Source organism: Solanum verrucosum, unplaced genomic scaffold (genome assembly GCF_900185275.1).
Source record: "Solanum verrucosum unplaced genomic scaffold, falcon-dt-bn FXZP01000009.1, whole genome shotgun sequence".
NCBI lineage: Eukaryota > Viridiplantae > Streptophyta > Magnoliopsida > Solanales > Solanaceae > Solanum > Solanum verrucosum.
In genome coordinates, this window is record NW_026020231.1 from 3613783 (window position 1) to 3640874 (window position 27092).

At 36.6% G+C, this 27092-nt stretch overlaps 2 protein-coding genes and 1 long non-coding RNA gene across 6 annotated transcripts; 1 reads left to right on the forward strand and 2 right to left on the reverse strand.

Moving 5' to 3' along the window:
- Nucleotides 1-199: 199 nt before the first annotated feature.
- On the reverse strand, nt 200-1294 carry LOC125832333 (inositol polyphosphate multikinase beta). Its single transcript, XM_049511473.1, has one exon. The coding sequence runs from the start codon at nt 1226-1228 to the stop codon at nt 344-346; it is 885 nt and encodes a 294-aa protein (XP_049367430.1). The 5' UTR covers nt 1229-1294; the 3' UTR covers nt 200-343.
- A 2889-nt stretch (nt 1295-4183) lies between these two features.
- Nucleotides 4184-26400, reverse strand: LOC125832696 (ribonuclease TUDOR 1). 4 transcript variants are annotated; one of them, XM_049511908.1, is made up of 18 exons: nt 26150-26400; nt 25393-25546; nt 25211-25285; nt 25002-25115; nt 24811-24912; nt 23683-23889; nt 23382-23597; nt 23199-23306; nt 22562-22732; nt 22281-22478; nt 21839-22192; nt 21533-21763; nt 21263-21451; nt 21110-21187; nt 20785-20979; nt 19763-20140; nt 19354-19457; nt 4184-4521 (listed from the first exon to the last, which is right to left on the reverse strand). In XM_049511908.1, exons 2-18 carry the CDS (start codon nt 25528-25530, stop codon nt 4443-4445), a joined length of 2937 nt encoding a protein of 978 aa, XP_049367865.1. In that variant the 5' UTR covers nt 25531-25546; nt 26150-26400; the 3' UTR covers nt 4184-4442. The 4 variants fall into 4 exon arrangements, with proteins under 4 accessions (XP_049367865.1, XP_049367868.1, XP_049367867.1 ...); XM_049511911.1 differs by lacking the exons at nt 19354-19457; nt 19763-20140; nt 20785-20979; ... (11 more) ...; nt 25211-25285; nt 25393-25546 and adding exons at nt 4954-5331; nt 6010-6204; nt 6818-6895; ... (10 more) ...; nt 10842-10916; nt 11024-11177 and having other exon boundaries at nt 4184-4625; XM_049511910.1 differs by lacking the exons at nt 19354-19457; nt 19763-20140; nt 20785-20979; ... (12 more) ...; nt 25393-25546; nt 26150-26400 and adding exons at nt 4954-5331; nt 6010-6204; nt 6818-6895; ... (11 more) ...; nt 11024-11177; nt 16770-16975 and having other exon boundaries at nt 4184-4625.
- On the forward strand, nt 4275-19489 carry LOC125832698 (uncharacterized). Its single transcript, XR_007443241.1, has 2 exons — nt 4275-4459; nt 19292-19489. It is a non-coding gene; the product is annotated as an uncharacterized LOC125832698 (long non-coding RNA).
- Nucleotides 26401-27092: the final 692 nt, after the last annotated feature.

Here is a 27092-nt window from a genome sequence, read left to right on the forward strand (position 1 = left end):
CGGGAACCATTTTGTATTAAAATGATGGGATTAACTATACCATATAGAGGGTGGAATAAATAATCGCATAAGATATCTTTATCTAACCGAACGACCCTTTTAACAATTTAATAATAACCTCGTCCACTCATTTAACTCATTTAGTCGAAGACGTATATATAAATGTATCAACTACACTTCTACAAGTACAGAGATATGCTTTGAAAAAATAAAGTTGAGAATATCTTATTTTGTTAAAATGTTCAATTGTCATCCTGGGTGCAGTAGAGATTAACAATTGGGTTAATACCATCCCAGAATAAAACTACCTACAAAAAGAAGTTGCAATTTGCAATTAGCTAAATTAGTTGACACCATTAACAGAGGAAACGAGGCTCTTGTGTTCATTTGGATCAGTAAGAATTTCAGATATGAACTTGATCAAAGAGCAGAGACCCCCCAAGAAGTTATGATCAATTACACCTCTTCCTTCAATAACGTGAGCAAAATCAATTAACTTGATTTGTCCACCTGGATTCTGTCCTTCCAATGCAAGTCCCTTTTCAAACATTATCAGGATTGAGCAAGAATAAAAATGGTACATCGTTTGATCCTCGAACCACGCTTTCATCTCTAGTAGCTGTGATAAAATGCCAGTAGAACCGCCATAAACAGTTGCTGCAAAAGCACAATCTGGTTGCAAGTCCATGTCAGTCGATGTGTTAGAAGAAACAAACTTTTTCAGGATTAACTTGACTTCCTCTGCAGGAAGGTTCTGCATGGAAGTTCTTTCAGGTTTCCAGTAACCAGATTCTCTGTTTCCATAGATTTGTATCCCTGATAGCCTGAATCCTAAGGGAAGGCTCGATGTCTCTCTATCTTTTTTCAAACACTTCTGGATGTACTCCTCAGATGCTTCTGGTGCCCAGGTTCTTGAACCTATTTTAATATCAACAATTGATGGATTGACTCGACCAACAGAGAGATCCTCTAAAACTAAGTGGGGTTTCAACCCAGATCCATCAGATGCCTCTATGAGCTGAGTGCCATAAAAGGTGGGGAAGAATTTGGAGATGTGTTCTAAAATCCTACTGTTAGAAGAGAATGATGTGTAGAATTTGAGCTCATTGGACCCTCGTTCATCGCCTTGGAGAGGCTTGTAGAAACGTCCTGATTCATCCACAAGGGGACCAAGCTTCCCGTTGCCTGCTTGGTGCCCTGCAACTTGGTGGGGAGGGATCTTAAGCATCCTCACAGAAAGTGAAGCACAATATAACAATCAAAATCTCCAATGCAGGCGCCTTTCCTGTGCATTGTAGAAATAAGTTAAGAGTTAAAACCAAAATCTCGACTTTACTGATTACATTATTTTCAACAACGAAGAATTCACATAGATTGAATTTCAATTTCTGGTATAGGTGTTGTTAGATATGACATATTTTGAATTAACTTTCATCATGATCGCCAAGTAATAGCATGGGGAGATATATAATGTGCAGGCCAGTTAAGATTAGGAAGCATTTGCAATGCTCAACATAATCATGACGCACATTGTTAAATAGTCCATTCTTTCAATTTTCCTTTCCTCTATCTTAACTGTGGAATTACATTGGGTATGTTATTGTTGTTCCAATTTTCCTTTCCCCCAATTTCTACAGACAAAGTAGATAAAGAAGCTGCTTGATGAAACCAACTACACAAATCAATGCCCAAAGTGACAATAATAACCGCATCACCAATGCAAAATCCCCAAGTGACTGTAAGCTTGAAAAGCATAGGCTACCCAAGCTCTAGTCTTTCCATCTCCATAGAAATTTTTTGAAATGAGTTAAAATTCTCTGCTTACATCCAAATATCTCTATCAAAATGGACAGTTTTTTCACAAGACAAACAACAGATAGTCATCATACAACCTTTTCTTTTTTCAGAAACATCACCTGTGTGATGCACAGAAAAAACATTTACCACATCCCTTCAAATATTCTAAAATGTTAAAAACAGGGGAAGTTTTTTCTTGGAACAAATATGACTCTAAATTCTCATAATGTTTTTTGTAAGTTGTTATTACATATGTTACCTAATCTCATTCACATCCTAAAAGTAACTAAATTTTCTTATTTGTTTAATAGCATCATATTTCATACACCAAAATTTTGGAGCGTAGGTCATGAGTTCGAGCAGTAGAAGCAACCACTAGTACTTGCATCAGGATGAACATGCGATGCTTTGTGCACCTGACTGTCCTTCCCCTTTACCAAGTGCTTAGATTAGTCATTTCATAAAGGTTAATCACAATCGGGATCTTATGGGTATGTGCATGCTTTTGAGTTTTAATAAGTGTTGGCATATGGAAGAGTTACCCTTCTAGAATGCAAAAACACATGCTAAATAAACCAGATGGCAGATATGTCCCTCATTTCATTATAATAATATAAAACCCCAATTTGTTAACAGAAAAAAGGTAGCGTAAAGTTTAAACAACACAAATCACCAAAACAGAAACATAAATAAACTCAATTCTGCTTATAAAATAAGAAGATCACATCTAAAAAAGCAGAATTAAATGATCTGCATGAAGAACAATAGATATACGCCAAAGATTAAAACGAATTTCACTCAAATGTTAATCCAAATAACAAAATTTCACCAATACAATATCATCGAAAGCTCAAGAGATAAACAAATCTGCAGAATGAAAAAAAAAAAAACCTTAATACTTACAGATTAGAGAATTCAAGCACAGATTGCGTTTCGTATTTTGCTGGAGATCCTTTTATTTAATAAGAAAATGGGATTCCGATTATGGGCACCCTACATGCAATTTATAGTAAATTGAGATAAATTGATGCTTTGGAAATTGCGATTTTCCAGAAAACGTGTCTTTATCGGGAAAAAGGATCTTATTTTGGGTCCTATTAGAGAATCCGCATCCCATGAAATTAGAATCTGATCCTACATGGCTTTTTGCCTTTTTAAAAAATTCTGAAGTATTTAATTATTAATATTTCTCATAAAGTCAAATAAAAGACCTTTCATTTTTTCATAACCAATAGATCTTAACTAACTCCTAACTGTTTTTTTAATTTGCGATTGAAGCATATTCCTTGAATAAAGTCTCAAAAGATGGCTTTTTGTAAGTTTTTTTTTTTCTTTTTTTCTTCTAAGTAATATTTTGACTCCAACAAAGGCGGCCACGTTAATTAAGAGAAATTAGGAACATTGTTGGAAAATTGATGACATTTTGGGACAAAGTCAAAGCAGTGACGGCTTCAAAGAGGATCGATCATTTGAACAAAGGAGAACACCAAGATTTGCTTTGTCCTTTCGTTGTCTTGTTAAAACGTTGAAGCAGCCCTTGTCTGTTCTTTTAATTATGCTGCAATGAGAAAATAAGGAGCTTTAAGGTCTTTGATCAAACAGAATTTTCACATATTATGAATTTCTCAATAACCTCAAAACCTTAAGCAATTAGTAACTTTTTTGTTGTTTTTTCTTGTCATTTTTACTACTCTGTGAGATGTGAGTATCAATATCTAGGAAGGAACTAGTTGACTTTTAAGACTCCATTTCTAAAATTAATTACATATTTGATTCACAAAATTATGTGATAATAATAAAGTACTTCATTGAAGAATTTATATTGTCTTGCTAGGAAATAGTCCATCCTTTTCCAGCGTCAATGCAATTTGAATGAATCTTTTGAATACAAATAAGATCAAAGAGTTTATCTTTTTAAAACTTGTTACTCAACAATAGACTCTTTTGACTTCGACAAAGTCTTAAATTTTAAAATGACCTTAACTATGTCTTGAGTTTTAAAATGACTTCAACTAAGTCTTAGATTTAAAAATGACTTTATCTATGTATTGAATTTTAAAATGACTTTAACTATTTTGCGTAGATTGGAGGTGTTTGACTGAGTGGGAAAAGGAAATCAAATAAACCAATAGAGAAATTGTACCCTTGTTAGGATAGGAGGCAAGTGCAGATCTTAAACCACATTGGTTACTTGTTTTCTCAAAATCAGTATTTTGAACGTTGCATAGGCATCTGGGGATCAAGATGGTATGCAGAAAGAGTAGTTCGGGGGACACAGAGTGTGTGGCAGATTTGCCCAAATAGAAAGCAAAAGATAAAGGAATCGGGCACAAGAGATATTGCCTCACAGTTTAGACATAAAACTTATCACCCAGACACAACGACAAAGAGGCCAGATTATTCAGTCTAATAATTTAATTTTTTTATAAAAATATTTTAAAATGGAAAGCAAGAGAGAACATAGTTTCTCGCACCTCCTGAAGACTATTCTTTCCTAAAGTTACATGTGAACACCACATTTAAGCTATCTCGAACTTTAACCTCTCTATTTCCTTAAGACAGAAATTTGTTTTGTTGGTATGATGGGTGGACTTTAGCCTGAAAAGGCCCCAGGCAATTGCCACCAATCAACACTAATGCAGCATTCACCGTTTCCCAGCAGGTTTCCTAGTAGGGATATCCTCCTCATCTGACTCGACATCTCCATACTCCCACATCGCGCGTCTCTTTTCTCGTGCTTCTGTTTGATGCTTCTCCAATTCATCCAGAGCCTGTTGTTTCTCCTTGGGCTCCCACCTCTTCCTTTTCTCCATCCTAGCAAGTCCTTCCTGAAAATTATGCAGGTCCCTTGTTAGAACACCGCCAGCAACAAAAAAACAAACATAACACTAGATATTTTAAAACCCAACTCAACCAGAAAAAAGAGAGGATAATCTAGGTAAACCTTAAAGTTTTTAATCAATTGGAACGACACAAATGGATTGAACAGCCAAATGCAATGTACTGCTTCTCTACTGTAGTCCAACGAAACAAGTTTGGCGGGGAAGAGGGTAGTGAACAAAAAGAACCTAGTGGCTATAGAAAAACCCATAGAATTCAAAAGCAATAGATATGAGTAAAATAATTATTAATATAAAAGCAGCTATAATTTCGAACCTTGAGCAAAGTAGCATTCACACTGACATCACTTTCAGGATCAACCAAAGTCACCAAAAAGATTGTCCCTGTTCCTTGACCTTTAACCTTTCCACCTGAAGTGTCTTTCTCCTCGATGACAGCTCCAAATTCCTTTGTCCCACTTAGAAGAAGCTCACTTAGCCGGTATGCCGCCTCCTGACCATAATCATCTTCTAGCCCAGGAACTTTAACATGGGCAAGACTACAGAGCTGAGCAAGACCAGGACTGGAGGACACAGATGCTTCAAGAGGCCGCAACTGACTGTACGAAACAACTTCTTGGTTTCCATAATCAACATAGAAAACTTCAAACTTGTCTTTGGAAGATTCCACAGCACCGCGAGGGGCATTGACAATCTTGAACATATTTTGAAGTAGTGAAAAATCAGAAAAAGAATATGATATGACAAGCAAAAATATAACATAATAAATCACTTATATCCTACAGAAGACATGAAACGTCTAAAACCTACAGTAATGACCCAACAGAAATATGCATGCATTGGATTGACTAAAGGAAAAAGGCCTAGCGGACGACTAGATGATCAACGAAGATCGATTCGAGACAAGTGCAGCAGACAAGAGAAGCTCCAAGACGAAGTAATGAATTGTTCAAAGAGCTAGCAACGTTGCATGAACAGGTATATATATAATAGAAATATATATATTTGTGTGTGTGTGTGTATGTGCGCGCGCGCGTAGTACCAAAGAAAACACTAAATTACCTAGCAATGTTTATGTGATGACAAGAAGAGTAGTACAGTTTAAGCAACTAGTTCATTTGATTAATGGAAAAACATATTGTAATTTGCATGATACGTGAAAAAGTAGCAAGTGTAATATTTTGAAGTGAAAAGCAGCAAATTGGAATTTTGAAGATTAACGGTTTGTCCTCATACTAGTAATTCCCATTCAAATTATAGAGTACACAAAGTTAGGGGACTCAGTAATTCAAGTCATATCTTCAACTGTTTAAAGGCTTATGGAACTACATAAATAAAATTAAGTAAGAGATAGAATTATTGGATCACATACCATTGCTCGGTTCCATGAATTATCAGCACTGAATTGAGCAAGAACAGTATCACCCTTCTTGGGATTAAAGGAACCAATTACAGGAGCCTCCTGAAGATTTAGTGAAGCAAGTTGCTTTTGAATGGTGGCTACTTTCTGGTCGGAAACCAGCTGAACGTAAAATTTACCCCCACCCAAAATTTCAGTGACAGTGACCTGAGAACATAAGCGTGTAAAAGTATAGAAGTCAAACAATCATAAGAAGAAATAGTATTCACAATGAATCCAGATGGTAAATAATGACAAACAATTAGGGATGGCAATGGGGCGGGGCGGTTGCGGGGCAAACCCGCTTAAACCCTTTAAGATCTCAACCCGCCCCACTCCACCCCACATAACATATTTTGTTGTTTTCAACCCGCCCCGCCCCGCCCCATCCCACATATTTTGTAAAATCAAATAATAGGCTCAATAAGTTTTCAACTTAAGAAATTAAAATTTTGTTAGCTGTTAATCGCTAAAATTAATATGTTATAACATTATTTTAACATTACAGTTTCTTAGCCATTCAAAACAGTTTACGTAAAGAAATTATTTTAATAAATAATGCTCTATCACTCTTATAACATGTAAGAAGTTAAAATTAAGTTTGAATCCACATGAAATCACATATACCCGCAACCCGCCCTGCATCCCACCCGCCCCGCACAACCTTAAACCCGCCCCGCCCCGCCCCGCATAGCCTTAAACCCACCCAGCCCCGCATCCGCCCCATTGCCATCCCTACGAACAATAACTAACTGAGAAGCACTAGATCTAATTACATTACCTTCACCTCTTCCTTTTGGCGTCTTTCAGCTGCTCCATCACTGACAACTTCCTCTCCCTCGACATAATTCTCCCATATCTATATCGAGGCACTTGTTAATAAATAGTAAAGAACAAATACATGACTAAAAAGTATAACAGATCTTGATCTTGCCTTCAATTTCTGCCTTTTGGCAGCCTGTTCAGCTTGCATGAGGAGGTGAACTTCTGGGATTCTATCAGCTCCAAAAGAAGTTTGAAGCCTTGCTAAACCAGCTTCCAGTAGGGTCACTGCCACATTGGATCTTGATTCCCATAATGTTCCAATGAAAGTCCCTGTTCTATCAACTGTTTCTACCTCGATCTATGTAGAAGGCAATAGGAAAGAAATAAGAGAGATTCATATGTAACACAATACAATGTAAGAAAGAAACAATATTACCTCGACATCTCTCTGCATTATCTTCCGCCTCATCAAGGCAATGGCTTCCTCAGAGTACGGTTCATCACGACCTGGGCATCTCACTCCAGAAATAGAGAAAGCAATGCTGCAAGTCTCCTTGGGAATGAACAGTTTGAATCTATGACCACTGAGGACATACTCTACTACAGCAGACATCCTCCTGTTACGCTGCAAGAAAGGCAAGAAATCTCTAGCTTTCTTTGACGCTGCCTGAAAGTATAACAGAAAGATTAGTTGTTCCCTAGTGTCACATAAAAAGAGACAACCAGTGACAATGATACTAACCGTTAGCAGGTCCGTTACATGCATCACCGGAGCTTCTTTGGGAGAATGAATGCCCTTTTTCCCAGAAGTAGCACGTGATTCCGCTGAGAGAAGCGCATCATAATAGTTTGAACGTTCTTCAAAATCACGATGTCTAACAACAGTTGCAAAACCGCGGGCAACCAAAAGCTCAGCAACATTGACTCCAGCCAACTGGTTGCCAGCAGCAGATGGAGCAGGTGATGCATCATCCCCATCCTTGGATTCCAGGAATACAGTTCCAAAATCCATCACCTTTGAATCTGCACCACTGGTGGGAGCAGCAGGTCCATCTGCCATGCCGACCTTCCGTGAGTACTCCATGGAAACATGCACCTGAAAGGATATAAGGTTAGTAAATCATCCCTTTCTTATTCTGTACCTCTAAAACAAGGAGAGGAGGTATCAGAAAAGATAGCAATACCTGTTTTCCGATAAGACGATTTCTCAAAAACTCCTTTGCTTCACGAGCATAGGGAGCAGGCTTCTCTTCTCTACGAGGATTTCCCATTTTAGGAGACCTAATACTTGAAAGATTGACTCTTCGTTCTGCTGATGGATCTCCAAATGGCAGAGAATCATCAGCTATAACAAGACAATCTCCGCTGACAACCTCAACCACCTACAAAAAGCCAAGCACAAAACATTAGAAGAGAGAAAGGGAGAGGAGAATAAGAAGTTAAACAACCTTTTAACTCATAGCTACCTTTCCAGTGAAATTTTGGTCATGAATAGCCTTGGAATTTGTTGCTGGAGCTACATAGTTCGTCCAGATTCTTAAGCGTGTCTTTTTGGCATCAAGCTCAGCATTTTTCAGCTTCTTCTTGGCTTCACCTTCCAGCATGTTTGCACTCCAATCAACGTATTTAGCATAGCCCTATGCAAAAGGAAAGGGAAGGGCATAAACAATAGATTAGATTGACCTTAAAAGTTCTAAAACCAAAAAAAAAAATGCATTTCCTTTTGTACAATTAGGAGGAACTAGACAGTCACCGTCAAGTAAGTTCACTAATTGAAAATTAGAGATGAGCCTAATAAACAGTCTTTATTCTATAACTTCAATTTCATAAAAGAAAAGTTAAAGTGACGAAAGTTGCGGCTAGAGAAAGTTAATACATTTAGGTGAAAGAGGATCCCTTGCTCATCCACATAAAGGAACCAAGAGATGGTACAAAATGAGAGACAGATAATGCCCACTGAATGTAATGGCAATAAAGACTATGATGGGCAGCACACACTAAATGTACAGGTAATAGAGACTATGATAGGAAACAGGTACATAATGCACACAGATGCATAATATTGAAGACTGCATTTGTACCAACAATGACCAGCAAAAAGAGGGCACTAACTGTGTTACCTAAATGAGATACAAGCCACTTATGTTGAGCATATCAATGCATAAAATTCTGAATTACAGAAAATCTACAAGTAAATAAATAATCTTTACAAGACACAATCAACAAGAAATGCCCATCTATGGTTAAGAAAGTTTCCAATTTCATGGAGAAACGTATCATAAAAAGACACAAAGTAAGCCTGTGTACCAACTGCAGTGACCTTTTAACAGCTTCAGTTTCTTATTAGACACATGTTCTAAAGTATCAAAAGTAGTATGTATATCACGTACATTTTCAATAAGCTCCAATCCCAGGTCCTTTGCGGATTCTCCATCAGGGTAGTACACTGAGCCGATTAGATTGCTATACTTGTCAACACCCTCCAGAACAATTCGAACCTGTATGTTAAACTACATTAGGAAAAGGGTAAATAGGAAATACAAATCATTAAGAGCTAACAAATAGAATCTCACATCTCTATTTAAGACACGAGTTTCAGTAAAATGCTTTGCTTCTCTGCCATAAGGATCAGGAGAAACTTCTGTTACAGATGCTGCTGAAGATGTCAACCTCTGTGCTGATGTCGGAGTTGCACGAGGTTCAGTAATTGATTCTCCATTTGGGTCATCAGAGGTAACACGAGTATTAATGACAGTTTCTGATGTTGCTCTTCGTCCCATAGTTGGTGCCTGTTTATTGAAACAAAAGGGTAAACGAACTGGTAAACTAACAAGATCTGGTCAAAAAGAAAATTTAACTTGTATTGCATTAACCTGTATTCCAGCAACGAACACTTGAATGAACTGGAAGTCTGGAAGCAAATACACTCGCAGCGTACTTCCATCACGAACCTGCTCAACAAATGCTTCTATAAGCTTACCTTTACTTCGCTCCAATAGACCCATTGCATCAAAGTTACTAGCATCACCGATCGCAGATGTAGGTAGATTCCTAATAGATGCCTCAGAAGCACCAGGTGCCTGAAAACAGCAGAATGCCAGGAATTACTGCGCTTGCAAAAGTAGGAAGCAAAAAAAAAAAGCTAGATCGCAATATGTGGAACACTGAACTAAATGAACAAAGGTACTATGCAAAAGATCCACCAGCCAACACAAACCACAGTGACAGGAACTACCCATAAGAGATTACAGTTTGGATTAGATCTAGACATTTAGTTGATGGTTTTTCTACTTGAAAGGATAACAAGTAAAAGGAAATGAAACAGGATCATCTGGATACCACCCACTGCTGCAGCACACATCCTGAAGTGCTACCATCAAAACTCAATACATTCTAGATTAAAATCTTGTAGCTCAAGGAGCATTGCAGAAAGAAGCAGACACTAAATGGAAAATAAACATGCTCAAAAACAGCTCGAAAGTGTAAGGGGTCAAAAAGGAGAAGTAAACGGCTTCATAGTGTTTCAGTCTACAGAAAAATATCATCTTCCTTGGCTCAACCCATCTCATCCAAAAGAAGGTAAAATGGTGAAGTTCACAATAATTGTCCAGTAATAAAAACACATCAGAGACGATGAGAAACACACCCTACTCCAACGACCTAGACCTTGTTGCTTGGCTTGTTCTTCAGCATCTTGCAGCTGTTTTAAATAGGGATTAGCATCTTTCTGTTGACCCTGCTCCCTGACCTGGTTCCATCAAAAATAATCATTTCATGATACTAGATATAATGGGAAACAAGTCACCTGAGAAACAGAGAAATTAACAACAATCCAACCTTGGCCCAGCCTGCAGCAACAACTAGCATGGAAACGTTCTTGTCACCAAGAAAAACAGTGCCATATTCTCGCCCTATGGAAGGTACAGCATATTCCACCTTGAAAGTGACCTCCTAAAGAATAAAAAGGATGCATTTAAATCTAATACTACTAAAAGAAGAATATATATATAGAGAGAGAGAGAGGATCAATGCAAGGACACCTTTCCAATGCAAAGCTTCCTCAAGAAGTCTCTGCTTTGCCATGCAAATGGCTCATCCACTCCACCACGACGTGCCTACAAGTGGAAAGCCAGAATGAGTAATGAAAAAAGAGATACAAATATAGGAGCAATTTGAAAATATGGATCATAAAAAAGGTAAGGTTTATTAGTGCATGTCATACCAATCGAGGAGCCATTAGAGATCCTAAGGTAATAGATTTTTCAGGGGGGATTTCAGCCTTGGAACTACCCATTATAACCAAACTGTCACCAGAGGGAACAGCTTTCACTCTTCCCTTCAACCATCCTGTTGATGCCATTTCAACTGCTAAATGCCTGAGATTAACAATCCAAGTGAGGAACAAAATTCAATCGAGGCAGGAATCATACCGCTGAAACCAAATGAAAAGTTCTCATCAACCAGGTAGACATGCAAAAACAAAATAAGCCACAGCCACACTTTTCGAGGGCCGTCTCTTTTGGTAAAGAAAAATCAAAACCTTTAATATGAGTAAGGCCGAATAACTAAAGATTTGGTAGAATAACAAGATCTTACATGGACAAAGTAAATGAAATCAAAACAAAAAAGATGAATTTTGTTATAGATCTCTGCGGAAGTAAAGTTGTTGAAACTGCTAAATAAAATAACAGCCAACTTAATTATGTTCTATAGATTTCAACTTATCTTTCATAACATCTAACCATAACTACTACTTCTAATGACTCGTGAAAATGAAACTAGATCATTGTCAATTCCCAAGTCAATTTCTAACACAGGTAGATATACCAAATAATCATCCGAAATAGAAAGTTTACTTTGTCTTTGAGACTTTCTTAATGCTACTTTTGGGGGTTCATCTACTATTGTTCTTAGGTTGTACAACTACTTCACGAACAACAATTTTTGATAAAGAAGTGCTGTATAGAGGAACTTGCACCCTAAATTCTTTAATTTTCACATCACGTGGTTCATCACTACCACTAACTTCACCATTCTCAATGAACCCAACATTTCTAGTTTCAACAATGCTCATACTGTGATTAGGACAGTAAAATTTATACCCCTTTGATTTTTCTGGATAACCAATAAAGAAACCACTAATTGTTTTTTAATCCAATTTCTTTTCTTGTAGATGGTCAATACGCTGGGCAACCTCAAACATGCAGGTGCCTTAAACTAGGTTTCCTTCTCATCCAAAGTTCAAAAGGTGTTTTTCAGTCTTTCTTACTAGGTAACCTATTTAACAAATACACAACCGTTTTACAAGCATACCTATACAGTGAGATGGGTAAAGATGAACTACTTAACATACTCCTGATTAAATCATTTGATGCACGATTATGCCTTTCTACCACTGTTTGTTGTGGGGTCTAGCATTATGCATTGAGGATGTATGCCAGTGTCAAAGAATTTACCAAATGGACAAAGATGTTGTCCAGTTTCATCATATGTTCCATCATACTCACCACCTCTATTTGACCTTACTATTTTCACCTTTTTATCTAGTTCTCTTTCAACATCATTAATAAATAGCTCTAACATATTTATTGTAGGAGATTTTTCATGCAACAAATAGGCATATCTATAATGTGAAAAGTCATCAATAAAAGTGATAAATATTTTTCTTTATTGAAAGGAGGGCAAAGGGTCAAATATGCCCCTAAACTATGCAAAATAAAATAGATTTTCCCTCCGTTAATAATAAGGAACAACTATACCCTCCTCGCTAAAATTAGCCACATTTGCCCTTATTTTCAAACAACGAAAGCCTAGCACTCGATGATGCCATATGTCAGGATTAATCTATTTAAACGAGCGTAAATATGAACCTTTTGCATAGTTCAGGGGCAAATTTGATCTTTCTCCTTAATTTTGGATTTTAGATTGCCTTTTTTTATTATTCCACCTTTTTCTCTTCCCTCCACTACCTCTACCTGTCAATCATTCTTTCTTCCTCCTTTGTCCAATATGCAGCTATACACCTGCATTAAATTGGTACTCCCTCCGTTTCACAAAGAATGGTCTAAATTGACTTGGCACGGAGTTTAAGAAAATAAAGAAAACTTTTGAATCCTATGGGCCTAAATTAAAGTTATGTCAAATGTACAAAATTGTCCTTTAATCTTGTGCCCTTAAACATGTCACGTGGAAAGCTGAAATTAAAATGTTACCAAAAAAAGAAAGAGGTCATTCTTTTTGAAACATACTAAAAAGGAAAGGAGGTCATTCTTTTTGAAACGGATGGAGCACTATATGTTGCATATTCAAGTCGTTTAGCATATTCCCTCCTGGTGGTGGAGGTGATGGTGGGGTGGCGTGGAAAGGGAAAAGGAAGTGGAAGAGAAGATGGTGGTGAAGGTAATGGTGACAATGTTGGTAGGGAGAGAAGAAGGATGGAGGAATAAAGAGTGATTGTTGATAGAGGTAGTGGCGAGGAGGGAGAAAAAAGGAACAAAAAGAATTAAAAAGTCAAAACTAAGGAGAAGGTTCAACTTTACCCCTAAATTATGCGAAAGGTTCAAATTTGTCCTCCGTTTAAAAAAATTAATCATTAATCGCAAACACATGGCATCATCGGGTGCTATTTCGTCGTTTGAAAATAAGGACAAAATTAGCTCATTTTAGTAACGACGAGTCACTCCACTCCATAAATATTATGCACATATTCTTCTGTGATTTTCCATACCTTTTGGGTCAAAAATGTGCACAACTAGTAGGGTTGTGCCAATTTTAGCAAATTTGACCCTAACCATCAACGGAGAGTAAATTTTTCCATTTTCCACAGTTCAAGTGCAAATTTAACCATTTGTCCTTGAAAGAATTTACTTCAAAATGACCACATATGTTGATGTGTATAATTTCTAGAAGCTTTGTGCTTATGTGGCTCTTTTCCTTGTTTGTTTGGTTTGTTCTTCTCTAATACAATTGACATCAAATATTATAGTTCCATAATTCAAATTTGGAAGGATTTCTTTCTTTTTTTGGATGTGTGACCTAAAGGTTCATGCAACAAGTAAGCATTGTGTTCATTCACCAAACCACGTTTAGATCCAACATTATGATGCACACTTGAAAAGGATTTTGTCAAGTAGACTATCAAGATTTGGTTTGTACAAACCATCACAACAAATACTCGAACCAATGAGAAAATTATATGCTTAAACAAACTAGAGCATTCATTGTCTAAATTTAAAAAGTATTCAACTTTCCTAACTTAGACATGAAAATTGGATTTCTTGAAGAAAAAAAGGGTACATAATAAGTTCCAAACAAGTTTAAGTGATGCTAGTAGCTAGAACTAAACTAAAAGTCTCGATAGCTTCAAATAGAGTGTTCACTTTATTCTCCATGTACCCAAATCTTTCATTTTGATTTATGATCTTGGTTGTAAGGAATTCTTGCATTGTGTTCGAACCCCAAAGTCAATCCACCAAGTACTGTAAGGTACTTCAATTAGATTTAATTTAAGACACGTAAAAGCACTAGGTTAACCTTTCTTCTCAAACTGAACATTACCTTTCAAGTAATATTTCTAAAAGTGCTAGGTTCTCCATGGAAACGACACTTAACATTCATGTGTTCTTTCTTACGTAATTGGAGAGATGACTTGTTACATTATGTTGCCTCTATTTACCCTTGTCGTGTTTTTGTCCTCTTTTTAGCTCCTTGATGGCTGACAAGGTTAATGATGTGAGTTTTTTTATTCTTTAGCCTAGTTTCCTCAAACACCAACATTTTGTGCATTTCATGCACGTTCCATTGGTCTTTCATGATGTAGTAGTTCATTTAGAAAGGCCCAAACAATAATGAGTTAATGATGAATTTCACAAGGAAATTCTCATCTACCTCCATTTCCAAGGTCTTAAGTCTTATTGTTATATTTGTCAGTTCAATGACGTGCTCATGCATGGTACAAAACCATAAACTTCATGACCGTCAAGGTACCCATTAGTGTCCTGACAAGAGATTTATCAGTTGTTTAGAAGCATTCATCCACAAGTTTCAAAATCTATCTAGCACTTCCAGTTTTGGAAAGAGTTTTGTTTTCTTTGAATAGGTAACAACTAAGTATTGGTTACCAATACTTGGGAACCAAAAAAACTCTCTACAAAAGAAAGTGCAAAACAGAAAATAACAAAAACAAGGTGAGACGGGATACAATTCTAACATGAATCAAAAACTAGGATTGTCTATGTGTCTTCAGGATATGACTTTATACACCAAAAAAATAGCAGAACACCACTGAGCTTGATCTTCCATATGGTGCTGCTTTTATTCTCAAAACATCCGCAATTCCTTTCTTTCCAAATGGTCCACCAAATATGCGCCGGAATCAACCCCCAATTTCTTCTGCTCATTGCCCAGACTCCTTTTGCTCTTAGCCCCAAAGCCGCCTCATCCCAGTTTTGGAAAGAGTTAGTCTTAATGTTGCTCGTAATATTCATTCAATTAACATTAGGCTTATGACTTAAATGGTAGATCGGTCCCAATGCTACTTCCAATAACAGCAATTGGCTTCTCATTATACAGTGTGGAATCAAGATCTAACACTCCAACATGGAATTTGATCTATTCACATCAATGTTGGAAGTTAAGTTAGCGAATCAAATTGTAGTTTCCTTAGGTAGCCACCGATCTACGGTTATCCTTACACTTCCGTGCTTGGCGGAGAAGAAGCGAACAAAAGACGCTCGCTCGTTGTCTTGTTCTCTATCGCGAACAAGGATCGTTTACCATTTCGGTTAGATTGGAGAAAGATTTTCTGAGAACACATTCCCCGTATCAAAGGAAGGTCATAACAAAAGCAGAGTGTGAACGAAGAGCAAATGCTACAAATAAAATATGTTAATTTGTTAATGCTTTGAGTTATAACCCAAACATACTATCAGATTAAAAAATTGTATATTTATTATTAAATGTATAGTCATATTCTCCTTTGGGAAAAATATGAAAGTACAAATTTAGACATGCTCAATAAAATTAAAACATTATTTGATAATCTATAATGCGCCAATTAGTAATATTTACTATCATTGATATAAAACAAACTAATTGCACATTAACCTCAATTTACCAATTTTTTTTAAAAAAACTAATGGCACATTAAAATTATCAAAGTGTAATTCAACAATTATAAGAACAAACGATTAACCATGTAGCATTTCTTGAATATCTTGAGCAAAAGTTCTTGAACTTTCTAGTTCTGAGAAACTGTTTTCTCTCCTTCGGGGTAGCTTCTTCCTCGCGTTAATCGATAAAAATAACTATGAATTGCAATTGAGAGAGGACTAGTTTCTAAAGACCACTTTATACTCCAATTACACATAAAGTAAGAGTATATCACTAAGCTACTCTTTTCTTAATGTGCAACTGTGAATTCATTATGAGCTATTTATATATAGCAGGATTGTACAAGCACGATGTGTGTCATGTTGACGAGGCATGCACGCTAAACCATGTCATGCTTACTTACCAAAATTTATCAGCCACATTATCGTACATTGTGAATGGATACCATCTAATCATGGAACAGTCACATAATTTGTCACCTTCCATCAATGGGGAGTTATTCAATTCTGTTACAAAGTTGTGCTATAAATTCTAACTAATACACTTTTATCAGCCCTTTTATTTATTAAACCCAATTTAAACACATGAAACATATGTCTTACAGAGTGAAAAGCAAATCTTCAAACCAGTGGTTTGATTAAACCCAATTTAAACACATGGAACATATATCATACAGAGTAAACAACAATTCTTCAATTCAGTGATTTGAATTCATTAAACAACTGAGGGAAAAAAAGCATCACATGAAAAAACATACAGAGGATTGCATCGGCGATACATTCAATTGTAAAAGTAAGTTGATTTGATGCATAAACAAATGAAAGCGTCAATTAAGCATGAACGATCCGACAGCATACCTGAATGACTAGCGCTGAATGGATCGATTGTAGACGGAGGAAAAGAGAGAAAGCAGAGTAACGTACGGATCTAAAAGCAAATCAGCTACCAAATCATGTGAATTGGATTGCTTCAGAACAACGGTTAACGGAATCCGGCCAGAAACGAGAATGCAGACGCTGTGTTCGGTGGCGGGCGGCGGATCGAATGAGGAGAATTTTTTAGATGAAAACCCGTAACTGTAGAGTAGAGTGCCAATTTATATGTGAGCCCGATATAGAAGATGGGAAGGGGAAGTGAAAAGAAGATTCACCTCCTTTTTGGGTAAAATTACTTAAAGTGCCAGTGGTAGTTTAAAATCTAGTAGAAGAAGGTTCTAATTCGATTAAAAGAAAATGACTGTACTTGGACCTGATTAGGACAGGCAGATTTTCCTATTTTTGTGACGACGACGACGGAGGGCCACGTGCAATAATCCACCAATAAACTCCTGCCACGTCACTATGGAAATGTTGCTGTTGCCAAGTCAGCACCGTGGGTTTTTTTTAAGAAAAAGAGTTAAGGTTTTACTTTAAATCCCATCTCCAATTGTTTTTAGTGTTGATTAGTGCAGACTTGCTTTAATCGTTGAAGTTCTGAAAAAGTTTTATTAGTCCCTCAATTTACTTTCCTTGTTTGGTTAGTCTAAAAAATGAATAATGATTTACTATTTTAAAAATATTTATTTTATTTTTAATAAAATAATTTCTAATCACATAAATATCGATGACTCATTTAAGATCATAAGTCTCATAAAAAAAATCTTTAATTTCGTGTCAAATTCAACACATATAAATTGAGACGGAGGAAGTACTAAACGGAAGTCCGAAGAATTAGACAAAATATTCATTGGGTCAAAAATAACTTTGACTACTGAATGGTTATTCGGCACATTTTATTTTCAGCCGAAGTGCATTTAGTTGCACTAATACTTCTCTTCCTTCTTCAGTTTTTTTGCTTCTTATTTTCTTCTTAGCTTCTTGCTTCTTCTTTTAGCTTAATTTAAACCTTCTTTAAAAGGTCGACTTTAAAATTTGATATGTCGTAGACATAAATTATTTCGAGTGATTTAATCAAAACACTTGAAACATTGAGATGAACTTATATCTAAAATTTGAGACTATTTAGAAGAGATTTTGAGTTGGTCAGGATTGAAAAACTCCATTAGCCATTAAAACTTCTTCAAAGCTCGATTCTAAAATTCAACGTGCCGCAAATGAAAATCATTTCATGAATAATATATCAAGACTCAAACATTAAAAGGAACTCATATCTAAAATTTGAAACTTTTTAGAGGATATTTGAGTTGATCGAGATTGAGAAAAATATGTATATGAAAAATATTGCATAAACAGCATATATGAATGTATATACATCTCTAATATATAGCTATACATATATAAACAATATATATATATATATATATAATTGTATATAGATCTCTGATATATGATTATAATAGATTACATACATATACGGTTGTATACTATTTATGCAATATGATACATTACATATACGTGTGGCCATTTGTTGAGAAAAAATTCACATGTAGTAAGAAGCCCAAAACGATTCTCCAAATAATTTGGCCCACTTGTGTTGAAGCTTGGTACAATAAATACGTGTAGTGAATTGTCGATTTCTATTTGAAAACCTTGGTCTATTTTTTTTTAAAAAAACTAATCTTACACAGATCTTATGCTCATAAGGCAGTGCCATTGAATAATATTTCCACATAAGACTCTACCTTCTTCCATCTTTCGATCATTCCACAACTCACGATTGCATTTGGTCGTGACAAAATTTTAAATGGTTTTTGATCTCTGTATGTATATATCCTAATGGTATTTGAATTTTCTTGATTTAATTTGCTTCTAAACCAATCTTATTTCATGTTTCCTAATTTTCTGAATAGTTATGGAGTGGAAAGAGCTGAAAAAGAAGATCGATGGGAGAAATGGGGGAAGAGAAATGGTAAAGAGGTGAAAGTCTGGACTCTGGACTGGGAATGGGAGAACACTGGAAGTGTTGAATTATAGTGGAATATGGGTGTCATCTCCATCCCTTTTTATAGTAAAATCTAAGGATTTACCGGTATAGCATTCAATAAATTGATGAAAACATTTGTTTTTGTTTCCTTTTACTCGTAAAAAAAACATTGAGATAGTAAAACGATCACGATAAATATTGCCTCTCAGTTCTGATAAAATTTAACACATCCCTGATGTAAGAACGACAAAGGAGGCCGGTTTATTTAGTCATATAAATTTAAAAAAATTAAGAAAAAAAGGGGGAAAAAAGAAAGAGAACAAAATTTCTCACCTCCTGAAGTCTCTCTCTCTCTCCTAAAGTTACATGTGAACAACACATAAAGCTAACTCAAACTTTCACCTCTCTATTTCTCTAGACAGCAATTGTCTGATTTTAAGGCGGATAAACCCCCCATCCAAATTTTGTCAATTGCCACCAGTTTAACTCTGTTGCAGCATTCACCGTTTCCCAGCAGGTTTCCTAGCAGGGATATCCTCCTCATCTGACTCAACATCTCCATACTCCCACATTGCAAACCTCTTTTCTCGTGCTTCTGTTTGATACTTCTCCAATTCATCCAGAGCCTGTTGTTTGTCCTTGGGCTCCCACCTCTTCCTTTTCTCCATCCTAGCAAGTCCTTCCTGAAAATTTTATAGGTCCCTTGTTATAACACCGCAAGCGGAAAAAAAAAAACATAATGCTTAAAGGGACAGAGGAAAATGGCAGAACTAGGAATTTCAAACCCAACTCTACCAGATAAAAGATGGTCTAACTAAATGGAATTTGAACAGCCAAATACAAGGCACTGCTTTACTATGATATTGTAGGGGAGGACTGAACAGGGACCTAGTGGCTATTGAAAAACTCAGCAGAATCCGAAAGAAATAGAAATGAGTAAAATAATGTTGAATCGTAATTAAAATAAAAGTGGCTATTAATTTCGAACCTTAAGCAAGGTAGCATTTATGCTGATATCACTTTCAGGATCAACCAAAGTCACCAGAAAGACTGTTCCTGTTCCTTGACCTTTAACTTTTCCACCTGAAGCATCTTTCTCCTCAATAACAGCTCTAAATTCCTTTGGCCCACTTAGAAGAAGCTCACTGAGCCGGTATGCTGCCTCCTGACCATAATCATCTTCTAGCCCAGGAACTTTAACATGAGCAAGACTGCAGAGCTGGGCAAGACCAGGACTGGAGGACACAGATGCTTCAAGAGGCCGCAACTGACTGTATGAAACAACTTCTTGGTTTCCATAATCAACATAGAAAACTTCAAACTTGTCTTTGGAAGATTCCACAGCACCGCGAGGGGCATTGACAATCTTAAACATTATTTAAAGTGAAAAATCAGAAAAAGAATATGATATGACAAGCAAACATATAACATAATAAAATCACCTATATCCTTCAGAAGATATGAAGCTTCACTAATCTACAATAATGAACCAACAAAGAACTGCATTGGATTAACTATAGAAAAAAGGCTTATGGGACACAACTAGATGGTGAACAAAGTTCAATTCATTAGACAAGAGCAGCAGCAAGACCAAGTAAGGTATTTTTAAAGAGATAGGGACATCACATGAGCAGGGATTTACTTATAATATATATGTGAGTGCCAAAGCAAACACTAGATTAACTTGTACAGTTTATGTGATGACAAAAAAAGTAGTACAGTTCAAGCAATAAGTTAATTTGATTGGAATGGAAAAGCACACATTCCAACTTTCTTTGAATACATAAAAAGTAGCAACTGTAATGTTTCAAGTGAAATGTCCCAAATTGTATTTAGACGATTTAACGGTTTGACTTCATACAACTATCCAAACTGGTAATTTACATTATATTATAGAATGCACAAAGTTAGGGTACTCAGTAATTCAAGTCATATCTTCAACTGTTTAAAGGCTTATGGATCTACGTAAATAAAATAAAGTAAGAGTAATAAAATTATTGGATCACATACCATTGCTCGGTTCCATGAATTATCAGCACTGAATTGAGCAAGAACCATATCACCCTTCTTTGGATTAAAGGCACCAATGACAGGAGCCTCCTGAAGATTTAGAGAAGCAAGTTGCTTCTGAATGGCGGCTACTTTCTGGTCGGAAACCAACTGAACGTAAAATTTACCCCCACCCAAAATTTCAGTGACTGTGACCTGAGAACATAATCATGTAAAAGTATAGAAGTCAGAAAATCATAACACGAAATAGTATTCACAATGCATCCATATGGTAAATTATGACAAACAATAGTTAACTGAGAAGCACTAGATCTAATTACATTACCTTCACCTCTTCTTTTTGGCGTCTTTCAGCTGCTCCACTACTGACAACTTCCTCTCCCTCGACATAATTCTCCCATATCTATATCGAGCCACTTGTTAATAAATAGTAAAGAACAAATTCATGACTAATAAGTATAACAGATCTTGCTCTTGCCTTCAATTTCTGCCTTTTGGCGGCCTGTTCAGCTTGCATGAGGAGGTGAACTTCGGCGATTCTATCAGTTCCAAAAGAAGTTTGAAGCTTTGCTAAACCAGCTTCCAGTAGGGTCACCGCCACATTGGATCTTGATTCCCATAATGTTCCAATGAAAGTCCCTGTTCTGTCAACTGTTTCTACCTCGATCTATGTAGAAGGCAAAAAGAAAGAAATAAGAGAGAAATTCATGTGTAGCACATAACAAAACTAAGAAAGAAAAAATATTACCTCAACATCCCTCTGCATTATCTTCCGCCTCATCAAGGCAATGGCTTCCTCAGAGTACGGTTCATCACGACCTGGGCATCTCACTCCAGAAATAGAGAAAGCAATGCTGCAAGTCTCCTTGGGAATGAACAGTTTGAATCTATGACCACTGAGGACATACTCTACTACAGCAGACATCCTCCTGTTACGCTGCAAGAAAGGCAAGAAATCTCTAGCTTTCTTTGACGCTGCCTGAAAGTATAACAGAAAGATTAGTTGTTCCCTAGTGTCACATAAAAAGAGACAACCAGTGACAATGATACTAACCGTTAGCAGGTCCGTTACATGCATCACCGGAGCTTCTTTGGGAGAATGAATGCCCTTTTTCCCAGAAGTAGCACGTGATTCCGCTGAGAGAAGCGCATCATAATAGTTTGAACGTTCTTCAAAATCACGATGTCTAACAACAGTTGCAAAACCGCGGGCAACCAAAAGCTCAGCAACATTGACTCCAGCCAACTGGTTGCCAGCAGCAGATGGAGCAGGTGATGCATCATCCCCATCCTTGGATGCCAGGAATACAGTTCCAAAATCCATCACCTTTGAATCTGCACCACTGGTGGGAGCAGCAGGTCCATCTGCCATGCCGACCTTCCGTGAGTACTCCATGGAAACATGCACCTGAAAGGATATAAGGTTAGTAAATCATCCCTTTCTTATTCTGTACCTCTAAAACAAGGAGAGGAGGTATCAGAAAAGATAGCAATACCTGTTTTCCGATAAGACGATTTCTCAAAAACTCCTTTGCTTCACGAGCATAGGGAGCAGGCTTCTCTTCTCTACGAGGATTTCCCATTTTAGGAGACCTAATACTTGAAAGATTGACTCTTCGTTCTGCTGATGGATCTCCAAATGGCAGAGAATCATCAGCTATAACAAGACAATCTCCGCTGACAACCTCAACCACCTACAAAAAGCCAAGCACAAAACATTGGAGAGAGAGATGCAGAAACTAAGAAGAACTTTAAAAAAGCTTAGACTCCAAGCTACCTTTCCCGTGAAATTTTGGTCATGAATAGCCTTGGAATTTGTTGCTGGAGCTACATAGTTTGTCCAGATTCTTAAGCGAGTCTTTTTGGCCTCAAGCTCGGCACATTTCAGCTTCTTCTTGGCTTCAACTTCCAGCATGTTTGCACTCCAATCAACATATTTAGCATAACCCTATGCCAAGGAAGGGGGGAGGGCATAAAGTTCAGATTAGATAGACCTTAAACATTCTAAATATAAAATAATGTTAAACATTTCCTTTTCTAGAATTAGGAGTAACTAGCGGATCACTGTCAAGTAAGTTAACTAATAGAAAAATTAGAGACGAGCGAAATGAAATTCTTTTATGCTACAACCTCAATTTCATAAAATAAAAACTAAGTAGAGAAAGTTACAGCAACAGAAAGCTAATAAACTTATGTGAAAGAGGATCCTAATCCATAAATAAATAATCTTTACAAGAGAAAATAAACAAGAAAGGCCCATCTATGCTTAAGACAGTTTCCAATTTCTGGGAGAAACCTCACATAAAAAGACATAAAAGTATGCCTGTGTAACAATTACAGTGACCTTATAACAACTTCAGTTTCTTATTAGACACATGTTCTAAAGTATCAGCAGTAATATGTCTACCACGTACATTTTCAATAAGCTCCAATCCCAGGTCCTTTGCCGATTCTCCATCAGGGTAATACACTGAGCCAATTAGATTGCTATACTTGTCAACACCCTCCAGGACAATTCGAACCTGTATGTTAAACTGCATTAGAAAAATGGTAAGAAGGAAACACAAATCATTAAGAGCTAACAAATAGAATCTCACGTCTCTATTTAAGACACGAGTTTCGGTAAAATGCTTTGCTTCTCTGCCATAAGGATCAGGTGCAACTTCTGTTACAGATGCAGCTGAGGATGCCAACCTCTGCGCTGATGTCGGAGCTGCACGTTGTTCAGTAGTTGATTCTCCATTTGGTTCATCAGAAGTAACACTAGCATTAATAACAGTTTCTGATGTTGCTCTTCTTCCCATTGTTGGCGCCTGTTCATTGAAACAACACGGTAAAACGAACTGGAAAAGTAACAAAATCTGGTCATAAAGAAAATATAACTTGTATTGCATTGACCTGTATTCCAGCAACGAACACTTGGATGAACTGGAAGTCTGGAAGCAAGTACACTCGCAGCGTACTTCCATCACGAACCTGCTCAACAAATGCTTCAATAAGCTTGCCTTTACTTCGCTCCAATAGTCCCATTGCATCAAAGTTATTAGAATCACCAATTGCAGATGGAGGAAGATCCCTAATAGATGCCTCAGAAGCACCAGGTGCCTGAAAACAGCAGTATACCAGGAATTACTACGCACACAAGAAAAGGAAGGAAAAAAAAAAGCTTGATTGCAAATGTATGTGAACACTGAACTAAATGGACAAAGATACAACGCAAAAGATTCACCAGCCAACACAAATCACAGTGACAGGAGTTGCTCGTAAAAGATCAATACAGTTTAGATTAGATCTAGACATCTAGTTGCTGGCCTTTCTAGTTGAAAGAATAACAAGTAAAATAATTTCTACTTATAACATAGAAGTTTATTAGTAAAACCAAGAAGGTACTGAAAAGTAATTCCTAAACAGACAGCCCCTTATAACATTCCTAGTTTACATATTTCCTGGTGAACACAAAAATTCCATATACTGATCCATACTCTAATATACTCCTTTTACACCCAAAAAAAAAAAAAGAGAAACAAGTAAGTGAAATATAACAGGATAATCTGGATACCACCCAATGTCTCAACACTTATCCTGAAGTGCTAGCCATCGAAGCTCAAATAGATAAAATCCTCGTAGCACAAGGTGTTTTGCAGACAGAAGCAGACCACAAAATGGGACAACAAATATGCTTCATAACATCTAAAATTGTAAGGATAGACAAAGAATTGAACACCAAAATGGAACAAATCTATAAGAATACATAGGCACCAAAAAGGGAGAGGTAAACGACTTCTTAATATACCAGTCAGCAGAAAATATTATCTCCCCTGGCTCAACCCCCCGAACAATCCAAAAGACAATAAAGCTTGGAAATATATTGCTGTGAAGTTCACAGTATCTGATCTCAATAAGGTAAAAGGATGAAGTTCATAATATTTTCCCAATAACAAAAACATATCAGAGAATATGAGAAATCATAATATTTTCCCAATAACAAAAACATATCAGAGAATATGAGAAATATGAGAAACGCACCCTACTCCAACGACCTAGACCTTGTTGTTTGGCTTGTTCCTCAGCATCTTGCAGTGGTTTCAAATAGGGATTAGCATCTTTCTGTTGACCCTGCTCCCTGACCTGGTTCCACAAAAAATAATCATTTCATGAAACTATATAGAGTTGGAAACAAGACAGCTGAGAAACAGAGAAATTAACACCAATCCAACCTTGGCCCAGCCTGCAGCAACAACTAGCATGGAAACGTTCTTGTCACCAAGAAAAACAGTTCCATATTCTCGCCCTATGGAAGGTACAGTATATTCCACCTTGAAAGTGACTTCCTAAAGAATAAAAAGGATGCAGTTAAATTTTATACTGCTAAAAAGAGAAGATAAATAAATATATAAACAAGTTAGAATGATCAATGCAAGGACACCTTTCCAATGCAAAGCTTCCTCAAGAAGTCTCTGCTTTGCCATGCAAATGGCTCATCCACTCCACCACGACGTGCCTACAAGAGGAAAACTATAATGAGCAATGAAAAAAGAGATACAAATATAGGAGCAATTTGAAGATATGGATCATAAAAAAGGTAAGGTCTATTAGTGCATGCCCTACCAATCGTGGAGCCATTAGAGATCCTAAGGTAATAGATTTTTCAGGGGGGATTTCAGCCTTGGAACTACCCATTATCACCAAACTGTCACCAGAGGGAACAGCTTTCACTCTTCCCTTCAACCATCCTGTTGATGCCATTTCAACTGCTAAATGCCTGAGATTAACATTCCAAGTTAAGAACAAAATTCGATCAAGGCAGAAACATACTGCTAACACCAAATAAGAGGTTCTCATCGATCAGGTAGACATGCAGAAACAAAATAAGGCACAGCCACACTTTTCAAGGGGCATCTTTTGCAAAACCTTTAACATGAGTAAGGCGTAATAACTAAAGATTTTGGTAGAATAACGAGATCTTACATGGACAAAGTAAACGAAATCAAAATTTAATTAAAAAAAACGAATTCGTATATAGATCTCTGGAAAAGTAAAAGATTACTAAACAAAATAACCTCCAAAATCTCAGCCGTGTTAATTAAACAAATTTAATACAGGCGAATGTCAAATCGGTCTTCTCTTAAAACATGACCATGCGGCTACTTGTTTGAACATATCAACCAATGTGAATACTCCTAAACATACACGCAGCGAAATCCAAATCTTCAAACCAGTGATATGAATTCATTATGCATGTACGACAAAAAAAATCACATAAAAAATAACGAAACATTGAATTGCATCGGCATAACGTTCAATTGTAAAAGCAAGTTGATTTGATGCGGAAAAACATTAAATAAACACGATCCAATAGCGATACCTAAGTGATCAGCGCTGAATGGATCGAGAGAAAGCAAAGTAACGCACGGATCTGATAGCAAATAAGCTAACAAATCATGCAAAATTGAATTTCTTCGAAAACAACGGTTACCGGAATCCAACGAGGGTCGTCAATGCAGAAGCTGTGTCCGGAGGAGGACGGCGGATCAGATCGGGAAAATAAATATAAGAAAAAAAATCCTAATTGTAGTGTGAATTTATATGAGACTGGGGTATACAAGGGGGAGTGAAAACAAGATTCACCTCCTTTTTCGGGTAAAATTACCTAAAATGCCATGGTAGTTTGTGTATTGTACGGTAATTTAAGATGTACTACCTCGGGTTTTCTGAATTTGTTAAAAGAAGGTTAGTTGAAAAAAGTGACTGTACTTGGACCCAATAAAGACAAGCGGATTTTTCGATTTGTGACGACGATGGAGTGCCACCTAAGATTATTCTACCAATAAAGCATTGCCATGTCACTTAGAGGGCATTACTTTTGCCATGTCAGCAGCAAACCATGGGTTTGATTTTTCCCAGCAGGATTTTTAGTTATTTGAGATTAAGTATTTTTCATTGATTGTTTGATTTATAATTGTACTAAAATAATATGTATTGTACAATTTTTAAGACAAAAATTGTTTGTTTATAAATTACTTTTCGTCTTATTTAGTAGAAAATGGTTTTAAGGAAGTTATGGGTATTTTTGTCATTTTTAATATTTTATCCTGGATGATTTCAGTATTATAGTTACATTATCTGGTTTGGATAACTTATTCGGTTAATAATTATTAATTTTGATGTAACTGAAGCTAGTAATTACCAAAAAAAAAAAGAGATAAGATTGGATAGGATAAAATCCGGACTCGATGGGGTGTTGAATAGAATGTGCACGTGGCAAAAGTGACAGCTAGACACGAGTCAACAGAATTTGCATCACGAGA

What these genes read in the sequence shown, in the direction of transcription:
- LOC125832333 (XM_049511473.1), bottom strand. Translation starts at nt 1,228, where the DNA reads ATGCTTAAGATCCCTCCCCACCAAGTTGCAGGGCACCAAGCAGGCAAC.
- LOC125832696 (XM_049511911.1), bottom strand. Translation starts at nt 11,161, where the DNA reads ATGGCATCAACAGGATGGTTGAAGGGAAGAGTGAAAGCTGTTCCCTCT. An exon ending in TGTTCGTTGCTGGAATACAG is followed by an intron (nt 9,591 to 9,674) that starts GTTAATGCAATA and finishes TTCAATAAACAG; the next exon opens with GCACCAACTATGGGACGAAG. An exon ending in ACCAAAATTTCACTGGAAAG is followed by an intron (nt 8,184 to 8,267) that starts GTAGCTATGAGT and finishes GGCTTTTTGTAG; the next exon opens with GTGGTTGAGGTTGTCAGCGG.